Source organism: Sus scrofa, chromosome 5 (assembly GCF_000003025.6).
Source record: "Sus scrofa isolate TJ Tabasco breed Duroc chromosome 5, Sscrofa11.1, whole genome shotgun sequence".
NCBI classification, from domain to species: Eukaryota; Metazoa; Chordata; class Mammalia; order Artiodactyla; family Suidae; genus Sus; species Sus scrofa.
In genome coordinates this window covers 21,910,557-21,926,836 of record NC_010447.5, presented here as the reverse complement: position 1 = coordinate 21,926,836, position 16,280 = coordinate 21,910,557, and the positions used below count along the sequence as shown (strand labels likewise).

General features: G+C 44.0%; 1 protein-coding gene across 4 annotated transcripts in view; it reads right to left on the bottom strand.

The window, feature by feature from the left end:
• RBMS2 (RNA binding motif single stranded interacting protein 2) overlaps positions 1-16,280 on the bottom strand; it is a 113,678-nt gene that overhangs the window by 6,693 nt on the left and 90,705 nt on the right. For all 4 annotated transcript variants that reach the window (XM_021092894.1, XM_021092892.1, XM_021092891.1 and 1 more), the window contains 9 exons: positions 14,255-14,313; positions 13,365-13,456; positions 11,690-11,847; positions 7,119-7,198; positions 6,876-6,985; positions 6,498-6,544; positions 6,227-6,320; positions 865-942; positions 415-525 (listed from right to left, as the gene is read on the bottom strand). In XM_021092894.1, coding sequence (XP_020948553.1) covers positions 415-525; positions 865-942; positions 6,227-6,320; positions 6,498-6,544; positions 6,876-6,985; positions 7,119-7,198; positions 11,690-11,847; positions 13,365-13,456; positions 14,255-14,313 — 829 coding nt within the window. The remainder of the gene's footprint in view (positions 1-414; positions 526-864; positions 943-6,226; positions 6,321-6,497; positions 6,545-6,875; positions 6,986-7,118; positions 7,199-11,689; positions 11,848-13,364; positions 13,457-14,254; positions 14,314-16,280) is intronic.

Here is a 16,280-nt window from a genome sequence, read left to right as displayed (position 1 = left end):
CTTTCCTCCTCTTTCCTGTCTTCTGCTTTTTCTCAGTGTACCTGCCTTCTCTGCTTTACGCCCTTTTATACAAGTCAGAATGCGTCTGACCTACAAGAAATCTAATGAGTTTCACTCATTCTTCCTGTTACTATTTTGATAAAGACTTTCTAGACTCCTAGAAAAACTACTATGTAGATAGAAACACTATTTGTTTAGTTGCAGGAGTAGGAATCAGTTAAAATAAATGACTTGGAGAGCAGAATGGCTGGCTGTATTCCTGGCTCATATCTTTTTAGTAGCTCTCTTTTTCTGAGTGTGCCCTCAATGACTCCGAAGTGATTCCCATCCTTATTCAAATGCATTTATACTGAAGCTTATTACACAGGTATTCTTGCTTGGAAGGAATGGATAATCAGAAACATCCTGCTGTACCGTGCCCATGCTGCTGAGGGAGAGATGGCCCAGTTGCTGGGTAAGAGGTCCCATCATGGAGGCAGGCTGGAGAGAAATGGGATGGTCCATCCCTGGTGTCAGAACTGAACCCTAGAAGCAGCAACAAAGGACAGGGTTAGCTGGCAGTGTCTGGGGAGGCTGCCTGAAGCAGTGATTCGTGCCTACCAGAACGACTGAAGACGGTTATTTAAAAATCCTGAGAAACGATGGGTGAGGAACAACCTAGCTATGCAATGGGAACAGGCACTCTGCCCATCAGTCTGGAGGGAGTCTTGTCTAAGAATAGCACACTCACTGAACTGAAGGTCATACACGGGGTTACACGAGAGACTGAGCCAGAACTCACACCCACATCTCCTGTCATCAATCTCACTGTTTTTCTTAACATCAAATTGCCTCTTTGGCTTCTGCCCACTTCTGAACACTCACTGAAGGTTGCATGAGGTATGACTGGTGGTGCATCCAAGACGGGTTAGGTACTTGAAGAGGAGATGTCTGAGTTACTCTCTAATGCAAGCAAAAATAAACAAAAATGTTAATTGCCTAGAAACTATTAATTTGCCCAACAATCTGATAATGTTCAGCAAAAAAATCAAAAGAAGTTAGAGTGTCCCCCTCAGAAAACAAAATTATTACACAGAATAAACTGTTTTAAAAACATTTACAACTTGGAGTTCCCATCGTGGCGCAGTGGTTAACGAATCCGACTAGGAACCATGAGGTTGCAGGTTCGGTCCCTGCCCTTGCTCAGTGGGTTAACGATCTGGCGTTGCCGTTAGCTGTGGTGTAGATTGCAGACGTGGCTCGGATCTAGCGTTGCTGTGGCTCTGGCGTAGGCCGGTGGCTACAGCTCCGATTCGACCCCTAGCCTGGGAACCTCCATATGCCACAGGAGCGGCCCAAGAAATAGCAAAAAGACAAAAAAAGAAAAAAAAAATTTACAACTCTTACACATCAAAAAACCCAATTTAGAAATGGGCTAAGAGGAGTTCCCTTGTGGCTCAATGGGTTAAGAGTCCAGTGTTGTCACAGCTGTGGCGCTGGTTACAGCTGTGGCGTGGGGTTGATCCCAGGCCTGGAAATTTCTGCATGCAGTGGGTGCAACCAATGAAAAAATAAAGTTCGTTTACTCATTAACATTTAAAAAAAAATGAGCTAAGAATTTGAATAGCTATTTCTTTTCTTTTTTTGTCTTTTTGCCTTTTCTAGGACTGCTACCGAAGCATATGGAGGTTCGCAGGCTAGGGGTCGAATCAGAGCTGTTGCCACTGGCCTAGGCCACAGCTATAGCAATGCCAGATCCAAGCTGTGTCTATGACCTACATCACAGCTCACAGCAATGCTGGATCCTTAACCCAGTGAAGGAGGCCAGGGATCGAACCCGCAACCTCATGGTTCCTAGTTGGATTCGTTTCCGCTGCGCCAGGACGGGAACTTCTGAATAGCTATTTCTTTAAGATACACACATGGCCAACAAACACATGAAACAGGCTTAACATCATCAGGGAAATGCAAATCAAAACCACAATGAGAGGGAGTTCCCGTGGTGGCTCAGCGGTAACGAATCTGACTAGGAACCATGAGGTTGCGGGTTCGGTCCCTGCCCTTGCTCAGTGGGTTAACGATCCGGCGTTGCCGTGAGCTGTGGTGTAGGCTGCAGACGCGGCTCGGATCCCGCGTTGCTGTGGCTCTGGTGTAGGCCGGTGGCTACAGCTCCGATTCGACCCCTAGCCTGGGAACCTCCATATGCCGCGGGAGCGGCCCAAGAAATAGCAACAACAACAACAACAACAACAAAAAGACAAAATACAAAAAAAAAAAAAAAAAAAAAGAATCCTGTGTTGCCGTGGTATAGGTCACAAACTTGACTCAGAGCCCGCATTGCTGTGGCTGTGGCACAGGCCGGCAGCTGCAGCTCCAACTGGACCCCTGGAGCCTGAGAGCTTCCATATGCCTTGGGTGCTGTCCTAAAAATAAATAAAATAAAAAGGACGGAATAATAAATGTTATACATTCCAAGTGGCTACACCCTCAGCATGAAAGTTCCTGGGACAGGGATTAAATCTAAGCTGCAGCTGCCACCTACACTGCTGCTGTGATGATGCTGGATCCTTAACTCACTGCACTGGGCTGGGGATCAAACCTGAGCTGCCACAGTGACCTGAGGTGCTGCAGTTGGATTCTTAACCCACTGCATCATAGCAAAACTTCTTTGGGTTGGGTGCTTTTTTTTTTTTTTTTTTTTGGTGGCTGCATCCATGGCATATGGGAGTTCCTGGGCCAGGGACTGAACCTGTGCCACAGTAGCAGCTCGAGCTACTGCCAATGGATCCTTAATGTCACTGCACCATAAGGGAACCCCTGTAAGGTGGCTCTGGAAACCAGTTTTACAGTTCCTCAGAAAGTTAGAGTTATTATGTACAACCCAGCAATTACACTCCTAGAACTGAAATGAAATTTCAAGAGAAATGAGAACTGTCATGGCTCAGCAGTTAACGAATCTGATTAGCATCCATGAGGACGTAGGTTCGATCCCTGGCCTCACTCAGTGGGTTAAGGATCTGGTGTTGCTGAGAGCTGTGGTGTAGGTCGAATATGCAGCTCAGATCCTGCATTGCTGTGGCTGTGGTGTAGGTCAGCTGCTACAGCTCTGATTTGACCCTTAGCCTGGGAACCTCAATGTGCTTCAGGTGTGGCTCTAAAAAAAAAAAAAAAAAAAAAAAAAAGGAAAAAAAAATTTCAAGAGAAATGAAAAACATATGTCACGTAAAAACTTAAAAAAAAGTTTACAGCAGCATTATTCATAATAGGCAACGGTGGAAACAACTCAAATGGCCAGCAACTGATAAATGGATAATAAAATGTGGTATATCCATACAATGGAATATGATTCAGTCATAGAAAAAGAATGAAAAGCAATACCTGCTACAACATGGATAAACTCTGAAAACATACTAAGTGAAATAAGCCAAACACAAAAGACACACATTGTATGCTTCTATTTATATGACGTGTCCAGCATAGGCAAATCTATACATGTAGAAGGTATATTAGAAGCTGCCAGGGGCTGGGGCTAAGGGAGAATGGGGAGAGACTACTCATGGGTACAAAGTTTCTTTCTGAGCTGATGAAAATGTTCTGGAATCAGATAACGGTATGATAGCTGTATGACTATAAATACATTAAAAACTACTGACCTATACACCTTTAAGAGGGTGAATTTTATGGTATGTAAATTATATCTCGATTTTAAAATGGAAAAAAAGAAAGCAACGAGAAGCTAGAAATGTTTTTTTTTTTTTTTTTTTTTTGGTCTTTTTAGGGCTGAACCTGTGGCATACAGAGGTTCCCAGGCTAGGGGTCTAATTGGAGCTATAGCTGCTGGCCAACGCCAGAGCCACAGCAACACAGGGTCCGAGCTGCAGTCTGTGACCTACACCACAGCTCATGGCAACGCCAGATCCTTAACCCACTGAGCAAGGCGAGGGACTGAACCTTCGTCCTCATGGATGCTAGTCAGATTCATTTCAGCTGAGCCACGACAAGAACTCCTAGATACGCATCTTGAAAAAAGTAGGGTTTATTCCATAAATGTAAGGATGTTCAAGATCAGAAAACTCTATAAGTCAAAATTTGGAGTTTTCTCATGGCATGGTGGGTTAAGGATCCAGTGTTGTCACTACAGCAGCTTAGGTTGGTGCTGTGGCTTTTTTGATCCCTGGCCCAGGAACTTCCACATGCCATGCTGCCAAAAAAAAAAAAATATATATATATATATACACACACACACATATATATATACACACACCACACACACACACATATATATGGAAAAAGTCATAGTTTAATATTAGATGCTGATTTTAATTTTATAAAAAGACATTTTTTCTTTTTCTTTCTTTTTGACTGTAGCCACAGCAAATAGAAATGATCAAACCCAGGTCAGAGATCAAACCCATGCCACAGCAGTAACCTGAGCTACAGCACTGACAACGCCAGATTCTTAACCCACTAAGCCACCAAGGAACTCAAAAAAAGACATTTTTAAAAATTCAATAGCCATGGAGTTCCCATCATGGCGCAGTGGCTAACGAAACTGACTAGGAACCACGAGGTTGCAGGTTCGATCCCTGGCCTTGCTCAGTGGGTTAAGGATCTGGCGTTGCTGTGAGCTGTGGTGTAGGTTGCAGACGTGGCTCAGATCCCACGTTGCTATGGCTCTGGCATAGGCCAGTGGCTACAGCTCTGATTCGACCCCTAGCCTGGGAAACTCCATGTGCCACGGGAGTGGCCCTAGAAAAGGCAAAAAGACAAAAAAAGGATCCAGCGTTGCTGTGAGCTGTGATGTAGGTCACAGACTTGGCTCGGATCCAGCATTGCTGTGGCTCTGGAGTAGGCTGGTAGCTACAGCTCCAATTAGACCCCTAGCCTGGGAACCTCTATATGCCAAGGGGGCGGCTCTAAAAAGATAAAAAAAAAAAAAAAAGAAGAAGAAAAATGGGCCCAAGCACATGAAGAGCAATCTTTTTTTTTTTAACATTTTTATGCCCACACCTGTGGCACATGGACGTTCCCAGGCTAGGGGTTGAATTGGAGCTGCAGCTGCCAATTATACCACAGACACACCAATGCAGGATCTGAGCTGCATCTGCAACCTATGCCTCAGCTTGCAGCAATGCCAGATCCTTAACCCTCTGAGCAGGGCCAGAGATCAAACTTGCATCCTCATGGATATCAGTTGGATTTGTTACTGCTGAGCCACAAGGGGACTTCTGAGAAGAACAAATCAAAACATGACCCCTAAATGCTTAAACTCAGCTGTAGTCAGCGAAGTGCAAATTAAAGTAACAATATACTTTATACTTATCAAGATGGGAAACATTTTACAAGAGCAATGTCACCTCTGGCTGGATGGAAATGGGTCCTCTCCTAAATTGCTAGTGGAAATGTGACTTGACACAGCCTTTATGGGAAGCAATCTGGCAATATCTATAAAACTGAAAGTCTGTATATCATTCAACCTAGCAACCCACCCCTTGGACTATAGGCTCCAGAAACAAAAAGCACTCATATGTGAGGATTCAGGCAAAAGGATGTTTACCAGAGCATTATTTATACCAGAAATAAAAAACCCTGAAATCCAAATGAATGCTCTTCACAGGGGTACAGTGGAAGAATTCTCTGGTATATATGTAGCATAAAATAGTGTGACTACTTAAAAAAAAAAAAACAAAAAAACAAAAAACAAAAAAAACCACTTAGAACAGAAGGTCTCAACATTAGCTGCTTTAGAACTACCTGGAAGGCTTTTAAAACTCAGCTTGCCGGGACCCATCCCCAGAGTTCCTATAGATCTTGGGCGGAGTCCAAGATTTTGCGTTTCTAAAAATTCCCAGGTAGTGCTGACACTGCTGGCCCAGGGACCACACTTTGACAACCACTGGTTTAAGATAATGCTAAGTGAGAAGAGTAAAAAATAAATTTAATATGGTCAAATTTTTGTAATAAACAATGACTTACCCCAAATCTTATATGTATGTGTATATGCACATGACAAGGCATATGAAACTAGTAGGAAATTAACATGGGTTTATTTGTAGGAGTAGCAGATAGAGGGTAAAGGGTGTGTCTACAACAGTCAATATATGTAATGTGATCATGTATTATGCTTTTATATAAAACTATGTATGATATTTATAATGGAAATAACAACAACAACAAAGTAGTTTCCAGTCTGCAACACAATGAGAGGGAAAAAACCACCACACTCTTTTCTGAGGCATGAACCTACCTGATAGGAAGACACAGGAGACGGAAGGTACGGTGAGAGTGCAGATTGAGAAAGCATCCTGTTGGGGGTGATGTTATAAGGAGCTGGGTAAAACCTGTAAGAAGGCACTTCATCAGTAAGACATCACAGGAAACTACAAGGCAAGGGCCCCCACTGACAGACACAGCCACTTCCCACTAACTGCTGTTTAGAAATCAAGATGAAACATGCGAGTGCCTGGACACAGACTATTGTCATTTTCAGCTGGCCTGTTTCTATAAAACACCCTTACCCATTCTGAAGAGCTGTGGTAGGATCATAGGTCAGGGCCAAACCACCCTGCAAAGAAAGAACACAGCAGGCACATTGAGAGCCCTTAGGTGAGAACAGGAGCAAGCCCAGAATATCAAGGCTGGAAATGGACTTGGTTCAACTGAGTAAAAGCAAAGTCTGGACAAGTCGCACTATAGGTGTTATAGAGTTTTCTGGTTGTGCAGGATGCAAAACCCCATTTAAGATTCGCACTGAAGAGCATGTTGAGCAGCCAGCATCTCTCGGTTACACACTGTAGCTCTCAAGCTTGCCACCTAAACTCACAGAAATCAGGCCATGGTAATTTCTATTCCATTTTAATGTTCTTGGTCTTCCTGTCTCCTAGAGGGCCTCTTACCATGTCTCCATTCCTTGGCCAGGCCCGTCCATTTTGCACAAATTTTCCTTGGTTCTGTCGTTTCTTTGGACCCCCATCAGCAAATTTGCAAAGCAAGGGATCAGATGGGGCTGCCAAGAGAGAAGGCAGATAGGCAGCTGAGTCCCACCTCATTTAGCCCATTCACTCATGCACAAATCCTCCAGAATCTTCACAGGCAGTAATCATCTGTGGCCTTCTCAGCCTGATTCCCAGATGCCTCACCTGGTACTCCAGGGGGTGTCTTAATATATTTTCCATTAAAGTGGGTGATGATGGCTTCACACTTCTCTGTGGACTCCATCCTAAGAAGCACAAGAGGGGTTAGGCTCTAACTTCTCCAGGACTTATATTCCCTACATTTAGAGAAAGCTCTACGTTCCTAGCCCCACGAATGCTCCAAAAGTTGTCACCACAGATAGTTTCCTCCACACAAATTCAAGATGTCTTGAAGAGGTAATTCTAGCTTCTAATGAAGCTATTCTCAAGTGGCTCCTGTAGGGATCCTGAATGGAGTAACAGAGGTCTTCAAGCCATGAATATTCCAAAGAAGATACTGAGGCACGGGCCTAGTACTGTGTCTGGGTTCATAAATATGAATACAGTAAGTAGTGTTACATATTTTTTATTACAAAATTCCTAATGGAAATTGTTCCCTCACTTTGATAAAACTGTACGATATTTATTTTTTGCTTCTGGTTATAATTATTAAGGTCTAATTAGCTACTAATGACATCATTAAGATTTCATGAGTCCGGGGAATGGATAAACTAGGAGTTTTGGATTAGCAGATATAAACTTATATACAAAACAGGCAAATAAGAGTTCCTCCTGAGGCGCAGTGGGTTAAGAATCCAACTGCAGGGAGTTCCTGTTGTGGCTCAGTGGATTAAGAACCCGACAAAGTGTCCCTGAATATGCAGGTTCGATCCCTGGCATCACTCAGTGGGTTAAGGATCCGGCATTGCCACAAGCTGCGGCATAGGTTGCAGATATGGCTTGGATCCGGTGTCACCACGGCTGTGGCACAGGCCCAGCTGCAGCTCCAATTTGACCCCTTGCCTGGAAAGTGCCATATGCTACAGGTGTGGGTTCAGTCCCAGGTGGTTAAAGGATCTAGTGTTGCCACAGCTGTGACTCTGGCCTGGGAACTTCGATATGCCATGGGTACGGCCCTAGAAAGAGAAAATAAGTAAATAAAATTGATAAACAAAAAGTCATACTGTATAGCACAGGGACCTATATTCAGTGTTTTACAATAAACTATAATGGAAAAGAATCTGAAAAAGTGTATGTGTGTGTGTATATGTATACACATAACTGAATCACTTTGCTATATACCCGAAACTAAAACAGCAATGAAATTCAAATATAACTCAATTTTTTTTTTAAATGGGAGAAAAAGGTTTCATGAGTCTACAGGAGGAAAGAGTATTAAGATAGGGCTTAGGGTCCATAGTGATAGAAAAAACAGTGTTAGGAACTACTGAATTAAAGTGTCTTGTTAGGGAAAGAGGACTGTGAAGAATCAGAAAATCTAAATTTCAGGGCCAGTTCACTCCCCAAAGGCTCTGTGAGTTAGAACATGCACAAAACCCTTCAGACTCATTCCTCATTTTCACTTCAAATATCTCATTTGTACAGATCAAATGAGATAATGGATTCTACTATGTTCTAAAAGTTACAAAGATCGGAGTTCCTGCTGTGGTGCAACAGGATCGGCAGCATCTTGGGAGCACTGGGACTCAGGTTCTATCCCGGCCTGGCACAGGGGGTTCAGGATCTGGCATTACCACAGCTGTGGTGTAAAATGCAACTATGGTTCAGATCTGATCCCTGGCCTGGGAACCATATGCTTTGGGGCAGCCAAAAAAAGAAAAAAATTATAAAGATCCATATAATACAGGGTACAGTATCTTCCCCTCTTTCCATATTTAAAGTAAGTCTCAGTATATATATGTGTGTGTGTGTGTGTACATACATATATATATATACATATATACACACATACACATAGCATGCAGAAGTTCCTGGGCCAGGGATCAAATCCATGCCACAGCAGTGACAACGTTGGATCCTTAACCACTAGGCCACCAGGGGACTCCTTAGTATATGTTCCATGCCAATAATGACTGAAGATATGAAACATTCCTATGAAGGCGGTTACTAAAAAAGGCCTCAAATGGAAACTTTTTTTTTTTTTTTTTTTTTTGTCTTTTTAAAGCCGCACCTGTGGCATATGGAGGTTCCCAGGCTAGGGGTTGAATTGGAGCTGCAGCCACTGGCCTACATCACAGCCACAGCAACCCCAGATCTGAGCCGCATCTGTGACCTACACCATAGCTCACGGCAATACTGGATCCTTAACTCACTGAGCAAGGCCAGGGATCGAACCTGCGTTCTTATGGATGCTAGTCAGATTCGTTTCCGCTGAGCCATGACAGGAATGCCTCAAATGGAACTTTCTAGAGAAAAGCACATGTTAGGTGTCCTAGAGCACATAGTGATTAGTTGAGTTACTCCTACTCCTTAGTCTTTCAAAAGGGTGAGCAGGCATGGAGGGTTTTAAGAGAATCGTTTTCAGAATCTAAACTTCCTCATCAACTCTTTCCTAAAACTGATTGGCCTGGGGGAAGCTTGTGATCACTAATGATCAAGGCTAAAGCCCTGCCTTACAACCACACTTCTCAATTCACACTCATCTCAAAGCTCAAAACGAGGCACTGATGGACTGAGTTACAAACATCTTTGTATGACAGATGTTTCCAATTCTTCCTTCCCACAAAGCTAGAGGATTCAACAAGTTGTCAATTCACGCATAAAATAATCAATTTTGATGACAGATCACCCTGGTTCTTGGCATACAATTCCTAAGGAATTCAAAGAATTCCTATTTTAGCAAAACTCTTTCCATTCCCATTTACTTACTTATGTGAACAAGGATCCTCGGTATGAAAACAAAACATAGGAACAGAACTGATATTAAACTCTGCCTTGTTACAGCAATAAACAACACTCACTGCTGGTTACATGACCTAATTATAAAAATCTAAAAGGAACATTTCCAATGAAATTTACTTTATATAAAAAACTCTGGGAGGTCCCGTCATGGTGCAGAGGAAATGAATCCGACTAGTAATCATGAGGTTGTGGGTTCAATCCCTGGCCTTGCTCAGTGGGTTAAGAATCCAGCGTTACTGTGAACTGTGGTGTAGTTCGCAGACACAGCTTCGACCTGCCGTTTCTGTGGCTCTGGCGTGGGCCGGCAGCTGTAGCTCTGATTAGACTCCTAGCCTGGGAACCTCCATATGCTGCAGGTGCGGCCCTAAAAAAATAAAAACAACTTTGTATCAACATTTTAGCAAACTTATGTTGTTTGGGGCAACTGTGAACTAATTATAAAGATAATTTTCTTTGGATTAATGCATATAGACTCAGGAGCACAAGGAAATAATTTATCTACATATTTTTGTTGCAGTGAAGTATTAACAGCATGATCCATATAAAGACTTTCAATTATAAAAATATTTTATACTAGAATACATTTCTGTAGGGAAATGAATTGAAATACAAGATCAAAAAGAAAAAAGGAGCACTATAAGAATAATATGTGTCATGACTTAAAAAATGTTCTATGTAATTCTAAATCATTTTGTGTATCAAATTGCTATGATATTTAGGTCTCATTTTGACAGGTTTTTTTTTTTTTTTTTTTTTTTTTGGCTGTTCTGAGGCACGTGGAGTTCCCAGGCCAGGGATCAGATCCACGCCGCAACCTCGACCTATGCTACAGCTGCAGCAACACTGGATCCTTAACCCACAGTGCTGGCTGGGGATAGAACCTACACCCCAGCACTCTCAAGATGCCACAGATCCCACTAGGCCACAGAAGGAACTCCTGGATACATTTTAAAATGACAATTTTATTTCAAATGTCAACATTTAGGACTGTGGCACAGTAGGTTAAGAATCTGACTGCAGGAGTTCCTGTCGTGGCTCAGTGGTTAACGAATCCGACTAGGAATCATGAGGTTGTGGGTTCAATCCCTGGCCTTGTTCAGTGGGTTAAGGATCTGGCATTGCTGTGAGCTGTGGTGTAGGTTGCAGACACAGCTTGGATCCCGTGTTGCTGTGGCTCTGTCGTAGGCCGGCGGCTGCAACTCCTCCGATTCAACCCCTGGCCTGGGAACTTCCATGTGCCGCATGTTGGCCCTAAAAAAAGGAATCCTGTCGTGCCTCAGAGATTAACGAACCCTTGTAGCATCCATGAGGAAACAGGTTTGATCCCTGGCCTAGCTCAGTGAGTTAAGGATCCAGCGTTGCCATGAGCTGTGGTGTAGGTCGCAGACGCTTCTTGGATATGGTGTTGGCAGTGGCTGCAGCGTAAGCTGGTAGCTATAGCTCTGATTCAACCCCTAGCCTGGGAACCTCCATATGCTGTGGGTGCAGCCCTAAAAAGACAAATAAATAAATTAAATGATATGGAGAATTAATATTTCACAGGGTCGTTGTAAAAGTTAAATGAGATAATAGAATGAGAAATACTATAAGATACAGAATTATTTTATTATGGTTAGGTCTGGATCAAAGGAACAAAGAAAGGCCTGAGTGGCATGAACCAGTGGGGGAAGGATTTGGGAGCAAATAGATTGGTGAGTATTGTGAACTTTTGATTTACCGCTAAGTACTTTTGGGTAATGGTTTGGTCCTGGGGACAGAAGGGCACAGACTCCTGGTGACCTTCTAAATGACAGTTTTTATTAACCTTATCGTTTCCCATCCTTGGTGCCCCTCACCTTGCAAAGCCAACCCCTCTGCTGGTCCCACTGGTGTCTCGAAGGATTCGAGTGGAGATAACCTGGCCAAAAGGCTTCAGCATTCCCTCCAGTTCTTGCTCATCCATTGACAGTGGGAGGTTTGATATGTATAGATTTGTGGGGTCCTGCTCTTGTTGCTATAGAAGTAAAAGTGACAAAATGAATTTCTCATATCTTACCCTTCTCCCACCCTCAGCTAACATTCACAAAATGACATCTCAGAAAAGAGAGTAAGAAGGAACATACATAAAGAATCTTAACGACTATTTGTAACACCTAGTCCCACAACCATAGGTTATATATTGAGTAAGAAAACAACAAACCCACAGACTTAATATTTCTAGTACTGTACAAGCCCATAACACAAGCCACTGCTGAAGTATGGCTGTGTCTTTAAGAACCAGGCTGAGCAGCACTCCTCTCGCCCATCCAACAACCCAACAGCCTGTCCCAGAGGCTGGGCTGTTTTGAGCAATCCCCGCTTCCCCCTCTTCCGGCCACAGCAGACTCCCCTGAGTAGGAATGCCTGTACACTCCCTGATGGAGGGAAAACAGGAAGAGGAGAGACAGGAGACGGGAAGCCAATGTGCTGGGGGTTGCTCTAAGGGCCAGATGTACAGCTCACTGGGTCACCATGGAGCCCTGGAAGTTCCAGTTTCATGGGAACTCTGAAGTCATCTAATGTCAGAGGGCTTTTCTCCAGGAAGAAGAGGTGGGAGAGCCCTTCCAGTAGGCAGAGTATGCAAAAGGACAATAACTTCCTAGAACTGTATTATTAAGAATTAAAGCAGTTACTCTGCCCTAAACAGTGGGCCACGAGCAACCTCATCCCTCTTCTGCCTTTCCCTTTAACCATTACAGAAAGGATGGCTGGCAGGCCTGCCTCATCAACTCTGCACAGAATAATCACAAGGACTTTACAAAGACAAGGGAGCAATCTCACCTAAGACAAAAAGTAAGAGAAAAGCCTCCATCTTTCTAGAAGTCCAGATGAAAATAAAAACTCCAGACAGATCTGAGAAAGGAAGGACAGTTTCCTTCCTTGTGTGGCTTCTCTCTCCCCACCCCCTCCACACACACACACACACACACACACACACACACACAAACAGTACTTGGAGGTGGGAAGTATTGTTCTTAACTTTTGAGTTGCACAACTGGCTTCTTCAGAGAATGTGGCCAAAATCCTAAAAGCTGTCTGGTAGGGAAGTGGGGCCAGGGAGGAGGGAGGAGATGGGGAAACAGCTGGAGGAAGGCAAGAGGCCTCTTGACCCTCTTGCCTGCTTGTAACCCTTGATGAGAGGAACACAGTTACAGAGCTACCTGCCATAGGTTCTGAAAATCATCTTCCTCTGGCAGCCAAGAGATGCTCAGTGGGTCCCTGGCCCAGACTGCTTGGCCAGATATAGGCAAAAACCACTGCAGCAGTTCCCTGGTTGCCTAGCGGGTTAAGGATTTGGTGTTGTCACTGCTGTAGCTTGGGTTTGATCCCTGGCCAGGAACTTCCGCATGCCAGGAGCTCGGCCCCCCACCACCCCAAAAGAAGCACAGCAGACAGCCCCTGCTTATCAACTGCACAGCTCTTAAACCTCTGGAAGCCTTTGGTGCTAACTACAACCCTTCAGAGGCATCAACACGGGGGCAATACCCTTACCTTTGCCATCTGTGCTTGCACACCACTGGCTTTCAGTGCTGTTACAGCTTTCTGTGCTGCTGAAGGACTGTCAAAGTCCACAAAGCCATAGCCTGGAACAGGGAAACAGCATCACTGGCGGGTGGGGGTGTAAGGGAGGTAGGTAGGAGGCCCAAGCTTTTCAAATTACAGAGGAAGAATTATGAGCCATGTAACAGATGTGGTAGGGAGGAAGAGAAATTCAGAGATTACAGGTGGTTATCCGTGTGCTCCTTCAACTGTTAGATTTGGTCTACGTTATAGCTAAGAACGCCAAGGACAATGAGGTCTTTATGGTATTCTTGCCTTCCTCTCTCCCCATTAAGAAACGCGAGGTTTCCAGAATGAGGCTCCTCTAATAATTCACAGCCCTCCTCTATTTCCAAAAGAAATCCCTCTTCTTTTCTAGTCACACCCCAAAAATGCTAGGCATGTAGGATATACAGCCTCTCCACTGCAGATAACCAACTACCTGCTGGAAGAAGCCCCTCCCCACCCCAAAGTACAGCCCTTTCCCCTCCATCCATTCTTTCACCTCATTTGAAACAGCTCAAAACCCCAACAAAATTAAGTCTCTTCATTCCCCACCAACGAAAGGCACTTAGGATGCTTTGCTAAGTAGAAATGATCTCACCTATCAATCCAGGGAAACATGACATCCGAAGTAAGCCCAAGGAACTCAATCACCAGAGCATTTTCAGCTCTAGCTATCCAGTCACCAAAGACTCTAAATACCTACTAGTCTTTTAAGCCTGAAAACCTTAGCGACTCCTCACTGGCACAGTATACCAGGGATCTGCAGCAGTAAAGGGCAGAGGCAAAGGATAGCCTCACTCACTGCTGTTGTCCATCAAAGACAGCTATTCTCTCACCTTTGCATTTGTTTGTGGTCTTGTCCAATATGGCCTTAGTGGAGACAATCTTGCCATATCTAAGGGAGAAGAAAATGCAAAGTGATAATCTGGGGGCGGGGACTTAGAACAGGACAGAATGAGACATCTAGACGAATCCATGCCCTTTCTTCACTCCCACTAGAACAACTGTCCCCCCTCAAAGCTTAATGGGAACAAAGAAGAAATGAATTTAAAAGGACACACTTGCCATACAAACCTATCCCCAAAAGGTACCTACAAGTAAGATAACGGTAGTGCCTACAATATCAACACATTTCTCTCTTCTTCCCCAAATAAGGCTCAGATACTAGGTAAAAAGAGCCTACTGTCTTTGGGAAAGAAGCTTGGCGATGTCCACAGTAAGTTTTTAAGAGCAGAGCTCTGGCTAGAATTCCTTGAGGACTAAAAATAATCCTTGATATTACATATCTTCCTTTGGACAAACATCACTCCTCCCATGAAAAACTGTTTATTTTCTCTGACACCCCACTCCCTACCCTTCTTTTTTTTTTTTTTTTTTTTCTTTTTAGAGCCGCAGTGCGGCACATGGAAGTTCCCAGGCTAGGGGTTGAATCAGAGCTGCAGCTGCCAGCTTACACCACAGCCACAGCAATGGGGGAACTGAGCCGAATCTGTGACCTACACCACAGCTCACAGCAACACCGGATCCTTAACCCACTGAGCAAGGCCAAGGATTGAACCCACATCTTCATGGATACTAGTCGGACTCATTACTGCTGAGCCACAACTGGAACTCCACCCCTTACCCTTCTACTATCCCACTAATCAAAGGTCAACTTGGGCCAAACTACTTTTGTTCATATTCTAATACTAATACTTTACCGTTATGTGTAATCTTGGACAAGTCATTAAATCTTTTTGTGCCTCAATCTTAGCATCTATAAAATGGAGATAGAATTGTTGGGAATATGAAATGAGTTCATCAATATAAGGCATTACCACATGGTAAACACCTGAAAAAAATTTTTTTTTTTTTTGGTCTTTTTGCCTTTTCTTGGGCCGCTCCCACGGCATATGGAGGTTCCTAGGCTAGGGGTCGAATCGGAGCTGTAGCCGCTGGCCTATGCCAGAGCCACAGCCAACGCTGGATCCGAGCCACGTCTGCAACCTACACCACAGCTCACAGCAACACTGGATCCTTAACCCACTGAGCGAGGGCAGGGATCAAACCTGCAACCTCATGGTTCCTGGTCAGATTCGTTAACCACTGAGCCACGACGGGAACTCCAATACCTGAAAATTCTTAACTGTTATTATTATACTCAAGGGACCTCAACTTTAACCTACTGCAAACAGATCTCTTTTCTGCTTTTCTAAGATTTCTGTTTCTTTTTTTCCATTTTTGGCCATCTCTTGGCACATGGAGTTCCCAGGTCAGGGATCAGATCTGATCTGCAGTTGCAAGATATGCCACAGCTGTGGCAATGGTGGTTCTTTTAACCCACTGTGCGGGGCCAGGGATTGAACCTGTGTCTTGGCACTGCAGACACTGCTGATCTGGTTGCGCCATAGCAGGAACTTCTAAGATTTCTATTTCTTATTGTCAAGATTTGAGTATGTTAGGGAGGGGAGTGGGTATAAGACCAAATGCAAAAGCTGTGTTAAGAAAATTATCTAGGAGTTCCTGTTGTGGCTCAAAGGGTTACGAATCCAACTAGTATCCACGAGGACTCGGGTTCAATCCCTGGCCTTGCTCAGTGGGTTAAGGATCCAGTGTTGCCATGAAAGAAAAAGAAAAAAAGAAAATTATCTAAAACTTGATGATAAGGCAAAATGTGGACTGCCTGCACATCTTTTTTTTCTAGGGCTGCACCTGAGGCATATGGAGGTTCCCAGGCTAGGGGTTGCACTGGAACTGTGGCTGCCAGCCTGCACCACAGCAACACAAGATCTGAGCTGCATCTGCAACCTATACCACAGCTCATGGCAACACCAGATCCTTAATCCCCTGGGTGAGGCCAGGATCGAACCTGCATCCTCATGA